Source organism: Schistocerca nitens, chromosome 2 (assembly GCF_023898315.1).
Source record: "Schistocerca nitens isolate TAMUIC-IGC-003100 chromosome 2, iqSchNite1.1, whole genome shotgun sequence".
Taxonomy (NCBI): Eukaryota; Metazoa; Arthropoda; class Insecta; order Orthoptera; family Acrididae; genus Schistocerca; species Schistocerca nitens.
The window spans coordinates 315,659,816-315,683,247 of NC_064615.1; the positions used below are offsets into that span (position 1 = coordinate 315,659,816).

Below are 23,432 nucleotides of genomic sequence, written 5' to 3' on the forward strand. Positions count from 1 at the left end.
GACAGTAGCCTGAAAGGAAGATATAAGATGAATATCAACAAAAGCAAAATGAGAATAATGGAATGTAGTCGAATTAAGGGAAGCAAAATAATGGATGATGGTTGAAGTAGGGAGGATATAAAATGTAGACTGGCAATGGCAAGAAAAGTGTTTCGGTGCTGCAGAAGATTAGATGGGTCAATCAAGTAGCTAATGATGAGCTACTGAATAGAATTGGGAAGAAGTGGTATTCGTGGTACAACCTCACTTAAAGAAAGGATCAGTCAGTACGACACAGTCTGAGGGATCAAGGGATCACCAATTTAGTACTGGAGGGAAGCATGAGGGATAAAAATCATAGAGGGAGACCAAGGGATGAATACAGTAAGCATATTCAGAGGGATGTAGATTGCAGTAGTTACTCAGAGATGAAGAGGCTTGCACAGGATACAGTAGGAGAGTTGCATCAAAAAAGTCTTTGGACTGAAGACCACAACAACAACAACAGGTTACAGTTGCTACTCCAGGATGAAAAAGTGGGCACAGAAGGGGAATTCATGATGGGTCGCAACAAACCAGCCACAAGACTAAAAAAGAAAAAGCCATGCTGGAATAAGATTTGTCAGACTGTTTTGCTGACTGTTCCGACCATGATGGATCAGCAGTATCTTGAGCTCTGATAATGAAAGCCTAAACATCTACATCTTCATCGACACGGATACTCTGCAAATCACATTTGAGTGCCTGGCAGACGGTTCATCGAAACACCTTCAAAATTCTCTATTGTTCCAATCTTGTACAGCGCGCGGAAAGAACCAACACCTATATCTTTCTGTACGAGCTCTGATTTCTGTTATTGTATCATGGTGATCATTTCTCCCTACGTAGGTCGGTGTCAACAAAATATTTTCGCATTTGGAGGAGAAAGTAGGTGATTGCAATTTTGTGAGACGATTCTGCCACAGCGAAAAATGCCTTTATTTTAATGATATCCACCCCAAATCCCGTATCATTTCAGTGACCCTCTCCTGCCTATTTCACGATAATTCAAAACGTACTGTCCTTCCTTGAACTTTTTCAATGTACTCTGTCAATTCTACACTCCTGGAAATGGAAAAAAGAACACATTGACACCGGTGTGTCAGACCCACCATACTTGCTCCGGACACTGCGAGAGGGCTGTACAAGCAATGATCACACGCACGGCACAGCGGACACACCAGGAACCGCGGTGTTGGCCGTCGAATGGCGCTAGCTGCGCAGCATTTGTGCACCGCCGCCGTCAGTGTCAGCCAGTTTGCCGAGGCATACGGAGCTCCATCGCAGTCTTTAACACTGGTAGCATGCCGCGACAGCGTGGACGTGAACCGTATGTGCAGTTGACGGACTTTGAGCGAGGGCATATAGTGGGCATGCGGGAGGCCGGGTGGACGTACCGCCGAATTGCTCAACACGTGGGGCGTGAGGTCTCCACAGTACATCGATGTTGTCGCCAGTGGTCGGCGGAAGGCGCACGTGCCCGTCGACCTGGGACCGGACCGCAGCGACGCACGGATGCACGCCAAGACCGTAGGATCCTACGCAGTGCCGTAGGGGACCGCACCGCCACTTCCCAGAAAATTAGGGACACTGTTGCTCCTGGGGTATCGGCGAGGACCATTCGCAACCGTCTCCATGAAGCTGGGCTACGGTCGCGCACACCGTTAGGCCGTCTTCCGCTCACGCCCCAACATCGTGCAGCCCGCCTCCAGTGGTGTCGCGACAGGCGTGAATGGAGGGACGAATGGAGACGTGTCGTCTTCAGCGCTGAGAGTCGCTTCTGCCTTGGTGCCAATGATGGTCGTATGCGTGTTTGGCGCCGTGCAGGTGAGCGCCACAATCAGGACTGCATACGACCGAGGCACACAGGGCCAACACCCGGCATCATGGTGTGGGGAGCGATCTCCTACACTGGCCGTACACCACTGGTGATTGTCGAGGGGACACTGAATAGTGCACGGTACATCCAAACCGTCATCGAACCCATCGTTCTACCATTCCTAGACCGGCAAGGGAACTTGCTGTTCCAACAGGACAATGCACGTCCGCATGTATCCCGTGCCACCCAACGTGCTCTAGAAGGTGTAAGTCAACTACCCTGGCCAGCAAGATCTCCGGATCTGTCCCCCATTGAGCATGTTTGGGACTGGATGAAGCGTCGTCTCACGCAGTCTCCACATCCAGCACGAACGCTGGTCCAACTGAGGCGCCAGGTGAAAATGGCATGGCAAGCCGTTCCACAGGACTACATCCAGCATCTCTACGATCGTCTCCATGGGAGAATAGCAGCCTGCATTGCTGCGAAAGGTGGATATACACTGTACTAGTGCCGACATTGTGCATGCTCTGTTGCCTGTGTCTATGTGCCTGTGGTTCTGTCAGTGTGATCATGTGATGTATCTGACCCCAGGAATGTGTCAATAAAGTTTCCCCTTCCTGGGACAATGAATTCACGGTGTTCTTATTTCAATTTCCAGGAGTGTATTTGGTAAGGATCCCACACCACGCAGCAGTATTCCAAAAGAGGACAGACAAGCATAGTGTAGGCAGTCTCCTTAGTAAATCTGTTACATTTTCTAAGTGTCCTTCCAATAAAATGCAGTTTTTGGCTAGCCTTTCCCACAACATTTTCTGTGTGTTTCTTCCAATTTAAGTTGTTTGTAATTGTAATTCATAGATATTTAGTTAAATTTATGGCCTTTAAATTTGACAGATTTATCGTGTAACCGAAGTTTAACGGATTCCTTTTAGCAGTCATGTGGATGACTTCACACTTTTCATTATTTAGGGTCAAACAGAAGCTCAAGCTCATACAGAAGCTGAAGGATCTGGTGCATATAAAACTGCTTTTGGCAATTGCATCTTTCCAGTCATTTAGTGAAGCTCAAGAAGACTGACATAGCACCTCATTACCAGCCAAGTGATGTCAAGGCTCCAGAATGACAAAGAGTCTTCCTATTGTCTACAAAACAACAGTGAGCAGAAATGCAAGTTTAGATGATCTTGTCTACTATCGTACACAGTATCATTAATATGCAACATAGTGATTAAGTTATCACCAGTCAGTGAAGTGTGTGCTCATGTGTTGTAGCAGTCAGATCTTTCTTTAGTTGAAGTTTTACACATTGCTAGAGCACTGGAGATTTCTCAAGCAGCTCAGGCTACTATTTTCACAGACAGTGAAATACCAGAACTGTCATCTCAGTCAAGAAATGCAGTATGACCTAATGTGTTTGTTTGTGAAACTGCAAAATTGGTGAAGTGGTCCTCATCTGACAGGAAGCAAACCCAGCACCATAACAGTTTTTCCACCTGCGAAATATTCACAGACTGCCTAGTTGTACCAATTGTTTCTCTCTCCATGTTACATGTAGCTGCCCACACTGTAGTGACATACGTCAACAGTGTTTTCATTAGGTTGTACATTAGATTTTTGTTACAGCTGGCAGCATTGTCAGCAGTCACATGTGCTGATGCGAAAGCAACAATACATGGTGTTATTGTTGTTGTTGTCTTCAGACTGGTTTGATGCAGCTCTCCATGCTACCCTATCCTGTGCAAGTTTCTTCATCTCCCAGTAGTTACTGCAACCTACATCCTTCTGAATCTGCTTAGTGTATTCATCTCTTGGTCTCCCTCTACAATTTTTACCCTCCACACTGCCCTCCAATGCTAACTTTGTGATCCCTTGATGCCTAAGAACATGTCCTGCCAACTGGTTCCTTTTTCTCGTCAAGTTGTGCCACAAACTCCTCTTCTCCCCAATTCTATTCAATACCTCCTCATTAGTTATGTGATCTACCCATCTAATCTTCAGCATTCTTCTGTAGCACCACATTTCGAAAGCTTCTATTCTCTTCTTGTCCAAACTATTTATCGTCCATGTTTCACTTCCATACATGGCTACACTCCATACAAATACTTTTAGAAACGACTTCCTGACACTTAAAATCTATACTAGATGTTAACAAATTTCTCTTCTTCAGAAACGCTTTCCTTGCCATTGCCAGTCTACATTTTATATCTTCTCTACTTCGACCATCATCAGTTATTTTGCTCCCCAAATAGCAAAACTCCTTTACTACTTTAAGTGTCTCATTTCCTAATCTAATTCCCTCAGCATCACCCGACTTAATTCGACTACATTCCATTATCCTCATTTTGCTTTTGTTGATGTTCATCTTATATCCTCCTTTCAAGACACTGTCCATTCCGTTCAACTGCCCTTCTAAGTCCTTTGCTGTCTCTGACAGAATTACAATGTCATAAGCAAACCTCAAAGTTTTTATTTCTTCTCCATGGATTTAAATTCCTACTCTGAATTTTTCTTTTGTTTCCTTTACTGCTTGCTCAATATACAGCTTGAATAACATCGGGGAAAGGCTACAACCCTGCCTCACTCCCTTCCCAACCACTGCTTCCCTAGCATGCCCCTCGACCCTCGTAACTGCCATCTGGTTTCTGTACAAATTGTAAATAGCCTTTTGCTCCCTGTATTTTACCCCTGCCATCTTTAGAATTTGAAAGAGAGTATTCCAGTCAACATTGTCAAAAGCTTTCTCTAAGTCTACAAATGCTAGAAACGTAGGTTGTCCTTTTCTTAATCTTTCTTCTAAGATAAGTCGCAAGGCCAGTATTGCCTCATGTGTTCCAACATTTCTACGGAATCCAAACTGATCTTCCCCGAGGTCCGCTTCTACCAGTTTTTCCATTCGTCTGTAAAGAATTCGCGTTAGTATTTTGCAGCTGTGACTTATTAAACTGATAGTTCGGTAATTTTCACATTTGTCAACACCTGCTTTCTTTGGGATTGGAATTATTATATTCTTCTTGAAGTCTGAGGGTATTTCGCCTGTCTCATACATCTTGCTCACCAGATAGTAGAGTTTTGTCAGGACTGGCTCTCCCAAGGCCGTCAGTAGTTCTAATGGAATGTTGTCTACTCCCGGAGCCTTGTTCCGGCTCAGGTCTTTCAGTGCTCTGTCAAACTCTTCACGCAGTATTGTATCTCCCATTTCATCTTCATCTACAATCTCTTCCATGTCCATAATACTGTCCTCAAGTACATCACCCTTGTATAGACCCTCTATATACTCCTTCCACCTTTCTGCTTTCCCTTCTTTGGTTATGACTGGGTTTCCATCTGAGCTCATGATATTCATACAAGTAGCTCTCTTTTCTCCAAAGGCCTCTTTAAGTTTCCTATAGGCAGCATCTATCTTACCCCTAGTGAGATAAGCCTCTACATCCTTACATTTGTCCTCTAGCCATCCCTGCTTAGCCACTTTGCACTCCTTGTCGATCTCATTTTTGAGACGTTTGTATTCCTTTCTGCCTGCTTTATTTACTGCATTTTTATATTTTCTCCTTTCATCAATTAAATTCAATATTTCTTCTGTTACCCAAAGATTTCTACTAGCCCTCGTCTTTTTACCTACTTGATCCTCTGCTGCCTTCACTACTTCATCCCTCAGAGCTACCCATTCTTCTTCTACTGTACTTCCAATTTTATTCCTTTTCGACACCAGGGCCTCTGTCTTTAACATCCTACATATCTCAGATTGGAAGCTCCCCCTTAAAATCAGAAGCAGCTGAGCTGCAGATTTACATTAATCTTACAATTCCGATATTACGCCAGAAAGGTTTTGCAACTAATGTATATGCAAGTCACCACCATCCTTTGTTTTTTTTGTAGTAGCAGAACCCTCGGTCGAAAATATTTTTGGGCTGGGTGATTATACAGCCTTTGGGTTTTCTATTCAACAACCAGTCCATGCAATTCAGGATACCATTTCGTGTGTGTAAGTGGATTTTTTTTGAATGCTTCCTTATTTTCTCCAGGTCTGGGAATGGCTTGTAACTTTTGTGACACATTACATTAAAAGAGTTGATAGTAACAAAATTTTTCAAAGCTCACTTGATACCTTTGCCAGTTTGTACAAACTGTCTGGCTGAAGCACTTCCTTCAGAAGCCTCTCCGGGTCTTCATTATTTCTTTTCACAATGTCATGGCCTTCATCTTTTCAACAGCGTCTAGCAACTGAAAAAAATGACTGTCGGTGTCATGGTGATTGCAGAGGTTCTGTAGCCCTGTGCATCACTACTCATCAGCCTCACTGGGACATTCCCAGAATGAAGAATCTGGTCCAGTGATGTGTATTGGCCTAGTACCAATGAGGATACTGCATGCAAGGCTCAATCATGCCAAGCTTCTGAGACACAACAATCAGCACCTCCCCGTGAACACCAGCTATCGCACGTGCCTAGCACCCAGCCTTGGTATCCGGTGCATGCAGACTTTGTGGGTCCATTCCATGCAGCCATGTGGTTGATTTTAGTAGATCAAAATGCAACAGACCACGATGGAGAACACTCTAACGCCCTGGCCACTATTTTTTCTATTGAAGGAGCATAATGAATTCTTGTCACTGACAATGGGTTGCAGTTGACAATCCTGGTTTTCAGCAGTTTTGGACCCAGAAAAGAATCAAGCATATTATTGCACTTCTGTTGCACCCTTCCTCTAATGTCAGGCTCTCAGCACTATGGGACTCAACATCTGAGGTCATCAGTCCCCTAGAACTTAGAACTACTTAAACCTAACTAACCTAAGGACATCACACACATCCAAGCCCGAGGCAGGATTCAAACCTGCGACTGTAGTCTAATATCAGGGCCAAACATTTTGTGTGAACACTGAAACCACAGAAGGAAAAACTACTAACATCCATATTTATCAATTCTGCACTGCTTTCCTTTTTGTCATCTTACCTGGTGACATTGATCCAAAATCAAAGCCCAGCAGAACTCTTGCATGGCACCCTCATTGTTCCTTGCTAGACCTGTTGGAGCCTCTACTGACACAAGAAGAAGAAGAACAAGAAGAAGAAGATGTCACATATTTTAAGGTGGGTGTCCCTAACTGGGTGTGCATGTTTGGACATATGGCTGATTGGCGGGATACATGACTTCATCACCTTCTAGTAAGACCACAAGCTGCTCCTGGAGGCACACCTTGAGGCATCACTCACTGGCACCATCCTGGAAAGCACCAACTCCGGATCTGCCACACCAGAAAGAGCAGCACACCTCACTGACCCCAAAACTCAAAACCAGCAGATACAGAATCCGATTCTACGATAACATCCTAGGTGGTGGGCACCTGGCATTCCTTGTTCTCCTGCCGTTATACATCACCCTTATGGATCTGCATACAGGTGATATACAGGAGATCCCCCAGTCTGTGCTGGGTCTGATTTTAGACCCACAGCTTTCTTAAAATGCAGCAGAAAGACCCAAGTCTGAATCACCATCACTTCCTGCCTCTCCAGTGCCAGACATGGGAGCAGCTCCTCTACTGTCAGCATCTGAAGCCGCACCATAGCATTCGCAGCAGGCCATGCCCACCTTGTCGTCCCTCAACTTGTCCAACGTGGTTCCAACCCTATGGGCTGATTCAAATGGGGTGGAATATTATAATCCCACCAAACATATGGATGGAGCACTCAATGCATAGATCTGGCAAGGTCGTTAGATATTGTGTGGGAGGATACATCTGAGAGCACCAGATCATGCAGCACAACACCCATGATAGATATAAGGGCTGCCACCGACTATCGTGGTTTCACTTGTCAACTAAAAGATGCTTATAGCAAGCTATCTGGTACATTTACGTATTTTACAGGCTATAAGACACTACAGCATATAAGAAACATCTTAATTTTTACACAGTTTTTTTTACCATCTTTATTATTAGACTACAAAGCCTGACTAAAAGAAGAAAAGTTCTTAGTTTATAAAACCGAACTGAACTTTAAAATTCCTGATAATTGTCATGCGAACTTTGTTGTTGTTGTTGTTGTTGTTGTTGTCATCGTCGTCGGGTTTCACTCATGGTTCATTTGTTTCATCTCTCACATAAACTTTAAAAGGTTTATTTATTGAGACATTAAGAGGTTGCAGTTGTGAAGTAAGTCCTCCCTGAATAACAGCAAATTGCGTATTTCCCTGTCTCAGTTTCTCTTCACAGAATTTTTCAAATGACTGCAAAGCTGATCATGCACAAGAAGAGAACTATTCTTTGATAAAGCACCTTTCCTTCTCTCTCTAATCTGTAATTTCATACCAGCCTCATCCATCCAACCCTTATCATTTATGTGAACAGCAACACCTGGTGATATTTCAGAAGATTTTGGAATTGTTTTGCACTTGAAAATTATCATTGGATTCAGTTTAGTACCATCAGCACAACATGAAGGGACAACAGTATAGCACCATTTTTTCATGTCCACTTGTTTTTATAGTTACAGTTTTAGCAACTTTCATGGCAACAGTCCTGTTACTCAGCACATCAACTACCAGAGGAGTTCAGCATATGTACACTTAGTTATACACTGATTTTCTTTCAACACTGAATAATGAAGCGATGGAAAGATAACAACTTTTCTTCACACTCTTGCAATATTTACTAAAATGTTTTGGTTTGCATGCTAAGTTCATGACACTTCATAGACCTGTAGCACCAACTCCACCCTTAATGTCTGTTAAGTTACACTGTAGCACTAGCTTATGAGTGTGTATTTCAACAATTTTTGTACTAATTCCAAAGCCTTTTTAACTGTGTCCTTGAATCCATTTCAATACGTCATCATCTAGTTTTGGCCAATTTGCATTCAGTCCTCTATTTTCACATTTAGTCTCCCTTTTTTATTTCTTTACCAGCCCACCAATCGCGAATGGTTTTTTCTGTTGGTCAAGGGCTAGAATTCACTCAGCTGCTCTGTTTCCATGGTCTTCCGCATGTGCTATTACACATGTGTTAAAAAATAAATAAATAAATAAATAAATCTTGAACAACTAGAGATAGGATATTCACATTCACAAGTTGTGTAAATTAGTATGTTCTGCAGAAATGATTAGTATTTGAACCATGTCGGCCCTCGGGTTCAAGGTCAACACTGATATTGCAGCACGACACCACCTACTGGTAAAATGTGCCTACGTTTCACACTGTCACTATAAACCAAAAGTAATGAATCAATGCAACTTGAGCAGACATGCAGGATGCCTCACAGATGTAGACACAAACCATAGCATCAAATCAGTGAGTTTGAAAGACTGTGCATTATTGGCATGAGAGAACATGTTGCATCCATCTGTGCAATTGCTGATCATGTGGGACGAAGTGTTTCAGCAGTGCAATTGGTGTGTGCAGAATGGTTCGTGGAAGGTCAGATGGGTCAGGTTACACAATCCAGACCAACCCCTGAGAAGATCAACACCTCAACCAAATGGCATTGCAGGACAGATCTGTGTCGTCCTCCCTCTGGAACAACAGTGGAACACATTGTATGCTAACAGAGGTGACAGTCTGTCGCTGTTTATTATGGCATGGGTTACATGTGCGTCGTCCACTTCTCCAGCTACCTTTGACGAATGTGAAGAAACATGCTAGATGGTAATGATGTATGGAACAAAGTCACTGAGGACAGGAATGGCATCAGATAGTGTTTTCAGATGAATCCAGGCTCTATTTGTTTGAAAACAATGGCCACATTTTGGGCTTCCAGACAGTGGGATTGGTATCACAGCGCATGCAGATGCGCGCAAGCCATACAGTGCCAACTCAAGGCCTTATGATGTGGGGTACTATAGGGTACAACCACAAATCACAGTTGGTGCTTGTCCAGGTCATCGTGACCTACATGAATGACATCCTGTGACCTGTAGCCATACACTTTCTGCACAGCACCCAATTCATCAGCGAGACCAGGCACGAGCACATGTTGCTGCATGAACAAGTGCCTTCTTGGTGTCACAGGTTGTCAGATTCTTGCCCTGGCCTGCCAGATCACCATACTTGTTGCCAACTGAAAATGTGTAGGATACAGTGAAGCGATGAGTGCACGGCTGTGACCCAATGCCAACCACCACAGATGAACTTTGGAACCTGGTGAATGCAGCATGGATGGCTATACCACAGGATGCCATTTGCGCTTTATACGTGTTGATGCCATCACACATGGAACAAGTTATCAGTTCCCATGATGGATCCTGTGCCTACTAGGCAACAGGACACATTCTGAACTGAGGTGACTGAAATGCTAATAATTTCTGCAGAACATACTATGTACATGTCCTGTGAATATGAACATCCTATCTCTTGTTGTTTAAGGTGTCCTGTTTCTTCGGAACATGAGTGTACTTTTAATTTATACCGTTTACTTTTTTCCATTACAAAACTAGCTACTAACAAAAATATTGTACTGTTATCGATAACACAAATCACTAAGTTCACTTGCACCATAGACTGCAATAACACACCAAAGGCTAGACAGTGTTCTGGGTTTGTGATGGCGGTGCGGAAGGGAGGTAGTTTTAGCAAGCTTGTGAATCCCCACAACTCATGTTCATTGCATTGATGCACTGCTGCTGCCATTTGAATCCAATGTTGCCTGATAGAGATAGGTTTCCTGTGGCATTGAATATATGGCCATTTTTAAGACGGGTGGTAATTTTAAATCGAACACTGGACATTTTTATATTAATTTCAAGTATAAGATGCACCTGAATTTTGGAGGCAATTTTTTGAAGAAAAAAATGTGTGTTATTGCCCATAAAATATGGTACTGATGATGGCCCTGCACTTCATGATTTTCTACTGGACTGTAATTCAGAGATTGCTGTTACCCGCCAGTGAAGTTCAGCCATCGCTGTCTGTCTGATGCAGTACTGTCTTTGCTGGCCTTTCCACCAACTGTTGTCTAAGTGAACAAATCGAGAACAATATGGGTGCACCAAGAGTGTGTTTCATATCCAAGCGGTTCCCAGTTCAAACTACAAACAAGTGTTCTCCAGCACTGACTTGAGTTATTCAACAAACATTCAAAGTACTGTATTGGCCATGAGGTATCCACTAACAGAATTCTTTTGTTTTGTATGTTTCCAGAAGAGTCAGGAATTATTACTATCTGTGATTTAGTTGCAAACAAGTTTTGCTTAACAAAAGCTTTGTTGGTGAAGTATACTTGCAATAATGATGTTAAGTAGGAAGGATGGAGGATTAAGATTTAATGTCCCACTGACATCAAGGTCATTAGAGATGGAACATATGCTCTAAATGTTCCTTTCAAAGGCACCCTCATGACAGCTGCCTGCAATGATTTAGGGAAGTCATGCAAAACTAAATCTGGTTGGCATGATAAGGATTTGAACAAACATCCTCCTGAATGCAAGTCCAGTGTGCTAACCACTGCACCACCCCTGTCAGTAATAATAATGTATTTCATACACGTCCTTTCTACATTCCAGAGACCACACTCCAGAGGATCTGAGCAAAATACATTCAGAAACTTTCCTGAAGTCTTACTTTTCCTTCTTGTGCTTTGCAATTGGTTTTAATCACAGCAATCTCAATCTTTGATGAGGGATGTGGTGGTTTTGTAAAAGCATCATTTTGAGTTGTCTGCCTCCTGAGTAATGGATTGGACCGGGTGACTCTCGCACTAATGACCACTGCAGCTGCTTTACAGCAATGTCTGATCTGGTTACTAATGCAATCTGGGAAGGATGATTGTAAATGTAAGTGCTAGTACCTACTTCACCTGCCTGTCTCTGTATGGGTGGGTATTGATACTTACGTTCTCTCTCTCTCTCTCTCTCTCTCTCTCTCTCTCTCTCTCTCTCTCTCTGTGTGTGTGTGTGTGTGTGTGTGTGTGTGTGTGTGTGTGTGTGAGAGAGTGTGTGTTTTTACCTTTATTTGCTGCCCTTTACTCTCTCCAATGAACAGTGGAGTGTCTATACTTTGTGTGGGATGACTACCTGAGCAATAACAGCAATTAATGTTGGAAGAGGGAAAAACAGGCCATTTAGTCCTGGGTTTATGTGACCTCCCAAAATGGTCTTACCATACTGCTAGTAGTTAAAGTAATGCATAGAGTTAGCAATGTTAGACATCCTACATAATATAACTAGGAGTACTCCTCTCTCTCTCTCTCTCTCTCTCTCTCTCTCTCTCTCTCTCTCCCCCCCCCCCTCCACCCACCTGTTCTGCAACTTTTTAATACTAATCCCCCGTATTTTCCTGCCTGTTACAGACATTTTTCAGAAGCTAATGGGACAGTGTCACGTAACTGCAATCGGATATGTCACAGTCTTACTGTTAAGTTGCAGAGCTGTTTGGTATGATGCATAACATGTATGTCCCAATACTAGAAGATTAAATTATGGAAAAGCAATTTTCAGGTTTTAAAGCTCCTATGAACACCAAAAAATATTTTGCATTCACAAAGAGGACTAGTACTCAAATTTTCCCCCTTCCTTCCTTAAAACAGAAAATACACTTGTTTTCAGAAAAAAACAGAGCACCTCAAACAACTAGAGACGGGACATTCATATTCACAGTACGTGCACATTAATATCTTTCTTCTGCAGAAATGATTAGCATTTCAGTCACCTCAGTTCAGCATGTGTCCTGTTGCCTAGTAGCTAAATGGTCTGCCATGAGCTCTGATAACTTGTTCCATGTGTGATGGCATTGATTCAAATAAGGTGCAAATGGCATCCTGTAGTGAAACCATCCATGCTGCATTGACCTGGTTCCAAAGTTCATCTGTGGTGGATGGCATTGGGTCACAGCGCTGCACTTGTCGTTTCACCACATCCCACACATTTTCAGTTAGTGACAGGTCTGGTGATATGGTGGGCCAGGGCAAAAGGCTAACGTCCTGTGACACCAAGAAGGCAAGTGTTTGTGCAGCAACATGTGGTTGTGCATTGTCTTGCTGAAAAATGGTGTCTGCGAGTGTCGTGCAGAAAGGGTATGTTACAGGTTGTAGGATTCATTCACGTGCGTCACACTGATCACAGTGCCCTGTGATTTGTGGTTGTACTCAACAGCACCCCTTACCATACGGCCTTGAGTTGGCACTGTATGTCTTGTGGAGATGCAGTCACTGTGATACCACTCCCCCTGTCTGGAGAACCAAAATGCAGCCATCATTTTCAAACAAACAGAACCGGGATTCGTCTGAAAACACAATCTGACGCCATTCCTGTCCCCAGTGATGCCGTTCCACACACCACTATGATCTAGCATGTTTCTGCACATTTGTCAAAGGTAGACGGAGAAGTGGATGATGTTTTTTCTGAACATGAGTGTATTTTTTGTTCAGAGATCAAGTTACATGGCAAGTCTCCCATAACAATCTGGGTCAGTCTGTTCAAACATTAAAGGGAGACAAGAAGCATACAAACTCCATCAGAACTGTACCTAGTAAAGCACTGCAGTATTCAGAACAACCTTCATGTTGCGAACAGATTTACTTTTATCTTTAAGCACATTTGTGCCATGTTACTAATCATTTGAACAAAACACTCAACAGAGTAACACTTTTTATAAATAACTCATCAGGATGTTATTTATGAAAAAGTTTGTGATTGCTAAGTAATATATTCTTCATTTCAAATAACAATTAGTACATCAAATGACATAATGGTTACCATAATTTTTAATTGTATTCAGACTTGTAAATGACATAATAGTATACTGAAGGAATGTGTAGCCATTGTTAGTATGTTATATTAAGATGATGAGACCCATGTATTAAGAGACATTACAAAAGTCTTCAGCAACGATCAAAAAGATTTCGTTGATGGGGAAAGGATTGCCAGCAGTTCCTGCACTTGCACCTTGTTATTTAAAGTACCCTCCCCTTGTTGGTTATATAGTACTTGTACGTATACAATCTTCCTTCTAATACCGGTATACAACAAGCAGAATTAGTTCTTTTTGCATATGACACTAGTCCCCCCCATGAACCACGGACCTTGCCGTTGGTGGGGAGGCTTGCGTGCCTCAGCGATACAGATGGCCGTACCGTAGGTGCAACCACAACGGAGGGGTATCTGTTGAGAGGCCAGACAAACATGTGGTTCCTGAAGAGGGGCAGCAGCCTTTTCAGTAGTTGCAGGGGCAACAGTCTGGATGATTGACTGATCTGGCCTTGTAACATTAACCAAAACGACCTTGCGCTGCTGGTACTGCGAACGGCTGAAAGCAAGGGGAAACTACAGCCGTAATTTTTCCCGAGGACATGCAGCTTTACTGTATGATTAAATGATGATGGCGTCCTCTTGGGTAAAATATTCCGGAGGTAAAATAGTCCCCCATTCGGATCTCCGGGTGGGGACTACTCAAGAGGACGTCGTTATCAGGAGAAAGAAAACTGGCGTTCTACGGATCGGAGCGTGGAATGTCAGATCCCTTAATCGGGCAGGTAGGTTAGAAAATTTAAAAAGGGAAATGGGTAGGTTAAAGTTAGATATAGTGGGAATTAGTGAAGTTCGGTGGCAGGAGGAACAAGACTTTTGGTCAGGTGATTACAGGGTTATAAATACAAAATCAAATAGGGGTAATGCAGGAGTAGGTTTAATAATGAATAAAAAAATAGGAGTGCGGATTAGCTACTACAAACAGCATAGTGAACGCATTATTGTGGCCCAGATAGACACAAAGCCCATGCCTACTACAGTAGTACAAGTTTATATGCCAACTAGCTCTGCAGATGATGAAGAAATTGATGAAATGTATGACAAGATAAAAGAAATTATTCAGGTAGTGAAGGGAGACGAAAATTTAATAGTCATGGGTGACTGGAATTCGTCAGTAGGAAAAGGGAGAGAAGGAAACATAGTAGGTGAATATGGATTGGGGGGAAGAAATGAAAGAGGAAGCCGCCTTGTAGAATTTTGCACAGAGCATAACTTAATCATAGCTAACACTTGGTTCAAGAATCATAAAAGAAGGTTGTATACCTGGAAGAATCCTGGAGATACTAAAAGGTATCAGATAGATTATATAATGGTAAGACAGAGATTTAGGAACCAGGTTTTAAATTGTAAGACATTTCCAGGGGCAGATGTGGATTCTGACCACAATCTATTGGTTATGAACTGCAGATTGAAACTGAAGAAACTGCAAAAAGGTGGGAATTTAAGGAGATGGGACCTGGATAAACTGAAAGACCCGAGATTGTACAGAGTTTCAGGGAGAGCATAAGGGAACAATTGACAGGAATGGGGGAAAGAAATACAGTAGAAGAAGAATGGGTAGCTCTGAGGGATGAAGTAGTGAAGGCAGCAGAGGATCAAGTAGGTAAAAAGACGAGGGCTCATAGAAATCCTTGGGTAACAGAAGAAATATTGAATTTAATTGATGAAAGGAGAAAATATAAAAATGCAGTAAATGAAGCAGGCAAAAAGGAATACAAACGTCTCAAAAGTGAGATCGACAGGAAGTCAAAATGGCTAAGCAGGGATGGCTAGAGGACAAATGTAAGGATGTAGAGGCTTGTCTCACTAGGGGTAAGATAGATATTGCCTACAGGAAAATTAAAGAGACCTTTGGGGAGAAGAGAACCATTTGTATGAATATCAAGAGCTCAGATGGCAACCCAGTTCTAAGCAAAGAAGGGAAGGCAGAAAGGTGGAAGGAGTATATAGAGCGTTTATACAAGGGTGATGTACTTGAAGACAATATTATGGAAATGGAAGAGGATGTAGATGAAGATGAAATGGGAGATAAGATACTGCATGAAGAGTTTGACAGAGCACTGAAAGATCTGAGTCTAAACAAGGCCCCGGGAGTAGACAACATTCCATTAGAACTACTGATGGCCTTGGGAGAGCCAGTCATGACAAAACTCTACCATCTGGTGAGCAAGATGTATGAGACAGGCGAAATACCCACAGACTTCATGAAGAATATAATAATTCCAATACCAAAGAAAGCAGGTGTTGACAGATGTGAAAATTACCGAACTATCAGTTTAATAAGTCACAGCTGCAAAATACTAACGTGAATTCTTTACAGACGAATGGAAAAACTGGTAGAAGCGGACCTCGGGGAAGATCAGTTTGGATTCCATAAAAATGTTGGAACACGTGAGGCAATACTAACCTTACGACTTATCTTAGAAGAAAGATCAAGAAGAGGCAAACCTACGTTTCTAGCATTTGTAGACTTAGAGATAGCTTTTGACAACGTTAACTGGAATACTCTCTTTCAAATTCTGAAGTTGACAGGGGTAAAATACAGGGAGCAAAAGGCTATTTACAATTTGTACAGAAACCAGATGGCAGTTAGAAGAGTCGAGGGGCATGAAAGGGAAGCAGTGGTTGGGAAAGGAGTGAGACTGGGTTGTAGTCTCTCCCCGATGTTATTCAATCTGTATATTGAGCAAGCAGTAAAGGAAACAAAAGAAAAATTCGGAGTAGGTATTAAAATTCATGGAGAAGAAGTAAAAACTTTCGAGGTTCGCCAATGACATTGTAATTCTGTCAGAGACAACGAAGGACTTGGAAGAGCAGTTGAACGGAATGAACAGTGTTTTGAAAGGAGGATATAAGATGAACAACAACAACAGCAAAACAAGGATAATGGAATGTAGTCAAATTAAATCGGGTGATGCTGAGGGAATTAGATTAGGAAATGAGACACTTAAAGTAGTAAAGGAGTTTTGCTATTTAGGGAGTAAAATAACTGATGATGGTCAAAGTAGAGAGGATATAAAATGTAGACTGGCAATGGCAAGGAAAGTGTTTCTGAAGAAGAGAAATTTGTTAACATCTAGTATAGATTTAAGTGTCAGGAAGGCATTTCTGAAAGTATTTGTATGGAGTGTAGCCATGTATGGAAGTGAAACATGGACGATAACCAGCTTGGACAGAAGCTTTCGAAATGTGGTGCTACAGAAGAATGCTGAAGATAAGGTGGGTAGATCACGTAACTAATGAGGAGGTATTGAATAGGATTGGGGAGAAGAGAAGTTTGTGGCACAACTTGAGTAGAAGAAGGGATCGGTTGGTAGGACATGTTCTGAGGCATCAAGGGATCACAAATTTAGCATTGGAGGGCAGCGTGGAGGGTAAAAATCGTAGAGGGAGACCAAGAGATCATTACACTAAGCAGATTCAGAAGGATGTAGGTTGCAGTAGGTACTGGGAGATGAAGAAGCTTGCACAGGATAGAGTAGCATGGAGAGCTGCATCAAACCAGTCTCAGGACTGAAGACCACCACAACAACAACATGACACTAGTATTGTAATCAATTCTTGCATACATACAGATATAGAAGAAATGGTAAACGATGTTCTTAAAAGTATCATTGATTGGTTTTCTGTGAATGGTCTCAACATCAATTTTAAAAGGACACAATATATTAACACATGTTGAGGAAATAATAAATAGGGTGTAAATTTCAAAATTCTTAGGTGTCCATATTGATGAGAATTTAAAGTGGAAAAAGCAGATTTTGCAACTACTAAATCACCTTACTTCAGCCACGTTTGCACCCAGAATAATTGCAAATCTTGGGGGAGAGATAAATCAGTGAGTTGACTTACTTTGCATATTTTCATTCAATAATGTCATATGGAGCAATGTTCTTGGATAACTAATCTTTAAGAAACGAAGTCTTGGTTGCTCTAAGAGCAATAGTGGTGCCCACCCATGATCATCTTGTATACATCTGCTTAATGAGTTGGGCATTCTGACTACTACTTCACAGTATATTTATTCCCTCATGAAGTTTGTTGCAAATAATGCACTACGTTTCAAAAGGAACAATGATGTACATATTTACAATATCGGAAGGATAAATGACATTCATTATTCCACATTAAGGTTAGCAGAAAAAGGGGTGCACTAAGTTGCAATAAAAAATTTTGATCCCTTATCCAAGGATATAAAATGATTGACAGACAGCTTTGAAAACAAACCGAAAAAGTCTCTTCTTGGCAACTCTTTCTACTATGTAGAAGAACTTTCTGTTATCATAATGTGGATGAGCATTATTAATTCAGATGTGTACATTAATAAATAATCTTATAAATGAAACTTCCTCACAGATTAAAACTGTGTGCCCGACCGAGACTCGAACTCGGGACCTTTGCCTTTCGCGGGCAAGTGCTCTACCATCTGAGCTACCGAAGCACAACTCACGCCCGGTACTCACAGCTTTACTTCTGCCAGTATCTCGTCTCCCACCTTCCAAACTTTACAGAAGTTCTCCTGCGAACCATGCAGAACTAGCACTCCTGAAAGAAAGGATATAGCGGAGACATGGCTTAGCCACAGCCTGGGGGATGTTTCCAGAATGAGATTTTCACTCTGCAGCGGAGTGTGCACTGATATGAAACTTCCTGGCAGATTAAAACTGTGTGCCCGACCGAGACTCGAACTCGGGACCTTTGCCTTTCGCGGGCAAGTGCTCTACCATCTGAGCTACTGAAGCACGACTCATGCCCGGTACTCACAGCTTTACTTCTGCCAGTATCTCGTCTCCTACCTTCCAAACTTTACAGAAGTTCTCCTGCGAACCATGCAGAACTAGCACTCCTGAAAGAAAGGATATAGCGGAGACATGGCTTAGCCACAGCCTGGGGGTGTTTCCAGAATGAGATTTTCACTCTGCAGCGGAGTGTGCGCTGATATGAAACTTCCTGGCAGATTAAAACTGCGTGCCTGACCGAGACTCGAACTCAGGACCTTTGGAAGGTAGGAGACGAGAAATTCAATTATCAGCAGCATTCAACAAATATATTTATATTTACAACACAAACCTGCAATCCTTGGTATCTCTGATGATGTTTTTATGAGATCACCTTCTTTCATGTTTTCTGTGGCTAGGATGTACCTAAGGTTATCACCACTGCCAACAAGAGCAATGTGTGCCGTTCTGCAACCATCAACCAAAATCTGGAGAACTCTTTCAACCAGAGGTGGCCCTGAAGAAGGGCCTATCCTTTTCCAATCAATCCAGTGATACTTGTGTTTAATTCCTCCACCTATACCCTTTGCAACAAGGCGACCTGAAATCATATGATTTGTTTAGAGGCAGTGTCAAAACTGTATGGTAGCAGTAAAATCAGTATTCTCAATAACAACAAGTGCCCAATAATAATTAAAAATTAACACACTTCAGCACTGAAAATATGACAAACATATACCTTATTCATATTTTGCACATAGCCTAGACATTTGTCAAGTTTTCACCATCAATCCCCATATTTTTAACTACATATAAAGCACGTGTTACACCGAGGTGACAAAATATATATACTGTGTCAGACCTCCTTTTGCCCAATGTAGTGCAGCAACTTAGTGTGGCATGGACACAATTCCTTGGAAGTCCCCTGCAGACATACTGCTTCCATAGCAGTCCGTAACTATGAAGGTGTTGTCAACCCAGGATTTTGTGCATGAAGTGGCCTCCCAATTATGCTCCACAAATGTTTGAAGGGTTCTGGGTCATCTAGGTGGCCAACTCATTTGCTCGAATTGTCCAGAATATTCATCAAACCAATCACAAGCAATTGTGGCCTGGTGACATGGTGCATTGGCATCCATAAAAATTCCACTGTTGTTTCGGAAGTCCATGAATGGCTGCAAATAGTCTCCACATAACCGAACATAACCATTTTCAACCAATGATAGGTTCAGTTGGACCAAAGGACCCAGTCCATTCCATGTAAATACAGTCCATACCATTATCGAGCCACCACCACGAGCTTGCACAGTGCCTTTTCGACAACTTGGGTCCATTGCTTCGTGGGATCTGCACCACACTTGAACCCTGCCATCACCTTTTCAAATGAAACTGGAACTCATCTGACCAGGCTATGGTTTGCCAGTTATGTAGGGTCCAACTAATATGCACACGCCCAGGAGAGGCCCTGCAGGTGATGTTGTCTATTAGCAAAGGCAAAAGGCCATCAGCTAGTGCATTGTCCTCAGTGAGAGGTAATGCTTCAATCCGATATTCTCAGCACACTCTTGCGACTGCAGACCTATGAATGTCGAATTCCCTAACGATTTATGAAATGGAATGTTCTCTGCATCTAGCTCCAACTATCATTCTGCCTTCAAAATCTATTAATTCCCATCGTGCAGCCATAATCACATCGGGAACCTTTTCACATGAATCACCTGAGTGTACAAATGACAACACCGCCAATGCACTGCCCTTGCATACCTTGTGCACGCGATATTAACGCCATCCGTATACACGCATATCATCATTCTATAACTTGTCACTCAATGTATAGTAATAATAATAATAATAATAATAATAATAGAAACTGTTGGATATAAAATTATGTAAAATATGGGAAAGGCAACCACTCCTCTTAAGCAGGCTGATGCATGGGGCACAGAAACAAATTTTAGAAAACAGTATTCACTCTAGCTTTTAAGCTTCCCTCTCAAAATCTTCAACTTTAATAAATTTAGTCTGTATAATTCGTAATAACTCAGTGGTATCAGCACTTGCAGTATTTCCATATGAAGTTCCACAAATCAAAAAGGTGGAAGGTGCTACAGGTATTGTTTAAATATATACCCCATGGTACTCAAAATTCTTTGTTAGGTGTAGCTAACAAGAAAAATCAATTTCAGCTTAAATGACATTCCAATTACAGATTTAATGAAGCATTCAATACCATTTCACCAACTCATTACCCTACTGTTTCCTTTCAATCTGAGATCTATGCTACAGATCAGTGTGTCCCCAGAACCTAAAATTCAAAAACTAATACAGCTGCAAAAGAAATTGTCAGCATCCTGTTCTCTTTATGCATGAGCACCTGTGACAAAATACGTCACAACAGCATTACGCTAGGGGACAAATCGGGCATGCGGTTTCGGTAGGTTCAGCTGATGCCAAGCTACAATACTAAATTGAAAGAAGCTAAAATAATTTCCATGATTACTTTACTCTTTCATATTTAGGGTCCAGAATAAAATATTAAGAGGAATACTTTACATTAGTTATCAGCTTCCACCAGTGACATAATGATAATGGCTGCTGTGACATCACCTTTGGTCCCTATTTTCACAGTTAGTTGTTAGTGTATGAAGCCAAAGAATGTTAAACAAAAAAAAAACTTGGCTGTGGGGACTGACTGATCTGTAGCTTAGCCTGACATCTAGGTTATAATAGTTTGGTTGCGAGTAGGCAAAATCCAACAAATGTAAAAGTGAAACATCTTCGTTGTGGTGAGATTGATCTGTAGCTTAGTCCATTTGAAAGAAATCACTGCACATATGACGCTATAATTACCACACTGTTTACGAAATTTGTCGCACATTTCCTACATCACTGATCAAAGACAGTGGTAAGTATCAAACAATCAGACATTCCTCATTATTCAAAATGTCAACAGGTTTAGGTTTACACACTACTTATAATGCATAATAAACTTGAAAATCTAGTCCAGAATTTATGCTGTGTGTGTGTGATTATTGATTGTAGCAATGAGAACATTACAGTTTAATTAATGTATGTATTCAATTCCAGTTCAGTTTAGTGAAATATTTTTGGTAAGTACCATGCAGAAGGCCTAATGCTGTGAAGGTACCCAATAGCAAACGGATAGATCCTCTATGGGAATTACACTTCATTCAAGCGATGAATACTACGTTCTACTGAATGACATGAAGCTGGCCACACTTTTAATGTCAACTAGTATTCTAAAAACGCTAAAATCTTTTTGTATTTATTGCATCTCTAATATCTGGTTAGTTAAACACAACAGTAAAGCGCACCGTTAGTGTTAGTGTATGAGCCATTCATTGCTACGACAACACACACTGTACGGTTAATAATCAATGGAAGATATCTAGAATAGGATCAGATTTTTTGTTTTTTATTATACTCACTCAGTAATTCATTTCATTTACTCCAATCAACAAGAGAACTTCAAGCGAACTATACCTGTAACTGGATCACGTCCACCCAAATTTGTGACTCTGAGGGGCTTAACTGTATACTTTTCTTCGTAATGAACTATCCGACGGTATGATTTTCCTTTTACTCCTGGTTTTGGAACTTCAAGGTGACTCACTTTTGATTTCCATCTTACGGGCACATTTTCAAGGGGTTTGAGGAACTGATTCAGTCCACATACAACATTTTGTAAAGAACGTAGTGAAAGTTTCTGAAACCACGACATTAGTGGTAATAGTAGAATAATCCTATACGAAGAATGTTTCCTTATGCCAGACTCAAAATTATAAAATGGTTATCTGTCAACATATAATTAACCCATACACAACATCACTTCACTATTCATAACAAACATCCGCCCCCTCCAGCAGTCGAAACTTCGGCCAATGCACATTGCAGCCATCTGCTCGAAAACAAAAGTTCCCATATTAGAGACAATGTCCCTCTCACTTTAAAAATAATTGTTCATATACATGTATACAAAAGTAAAACAAAAAGTAATGATATGCATACGTTTTTTAATTATAGTAACCTAAATTTTATCTAAGCACATTACAACAAAATCTGGTCATAAGTAATTTTCATTAAATCAGAAATATAGTTCTTCGTCAGTCACTACCTCAGAACCATCAACATAATCCGTAGTGGAAGAAATTTGGTCAAGAGCCTCAGAGACAGAGTAACGGTGTGTGACTAGTTTAAATTCTCTCTGTGAATAGTTCGTAATTTCTACGGTTTAGCCTCGGTTACACTGGTGTGACATTTTCTCCATATGGCACTACATTACATTTATCGTTTTCCATGGATTCCTTGAAGAGGAGTCTCTGGGGTGTGGAATTTCACACTATAACATTAACGATTACAGATTCGGATAAATAAATTCTCCATATTTCCTGCACAGGGAGACGAAAGAGCTGAACATAGAGAGGTGGGAGGATGAGATGTGTGCAATGTTAGATTAGAACAGATTAACATTTGTTCAATGGACCATAGATACGATGCTTCGCAACAATGTGGAACGTGACAGTTGAACAAAAGGTTTATTTGCATTACATAATTTTTTATAATTCTGGAATCAATAATTTATATCTTTGAATAGAAGGAGCTAATTTGTTTTTAAATGCTGGTTGGCTATCTGTCAGAGTTTTGATGCCATTTGGTAAGTGACTAAAGTTTCTAGGGCATAATTTACACATTTAGGTGCCAAAGTTAGATTTCACCCATAATATGTACAATGCCCTAATAGCAAAATTCAATCCCTATTAATTCACGCATCCAAAAAATGTTGAATATTCTGCCTTGGCTACAACTTCTGTTCGAAGTCTGTATTTATTAATGGCGTTGTGTCATCTTTTGAACAGAACTGTATGTACTGAACTTTATCAAAATTTAATGAGAGTCCATTTGCAGAGAACCACTTAATAATTTTCTGAAAGATATTATTTACAATTTCCTCAACTAATTCTTGTTTTTTTTCTTTTTTTTTGGGGGGGGGGGGCGGTGATTAATGTACTTGACTCATGAGAAAAACGAATTGGCTTTGTAGCGTCGTGAATGTACAGTGGCAAGCCATGAAAATACAGGAAGTCTATGATTAAAGTTCCATTTTAAAACTGCTGTAGAAAGAGG

General features: G+C 41.3%; 1 protein-coding gene across 1 annotated transcript in view; it reads right to left on the reverse strand.

The window, feature by feature from the left end:
* The window catches only part of LOC126236085 (39S ribosomal protein L2, mitochondrial), a 60,050-nt gene extending 37,861 nt beyond the window's left edge, over window positions 1–22,189 (reverse strand). Inside the window, exons 1-2 of the mRNA XM_049945148.1 lie at window positions 21,792–22,189; window positions 18,640–18,888 (exon numbers count right to left, since the gene is read on the reverse strand). Coding sequence (XP_049801105.1) covers window positions 18,640–18,888; window positions 21,792–22,029 — 487 coding nt within the window. The 5' untranslated portion in view covers window positions 22,030–22,189. The remainder of the gene's footprint in view (window positions 1–18,639; window positions 18,889–21,791) is intronic.
* Between the last annotated feature and the right edge of the window lie 1,243 nt (window positions 22,190–23,432).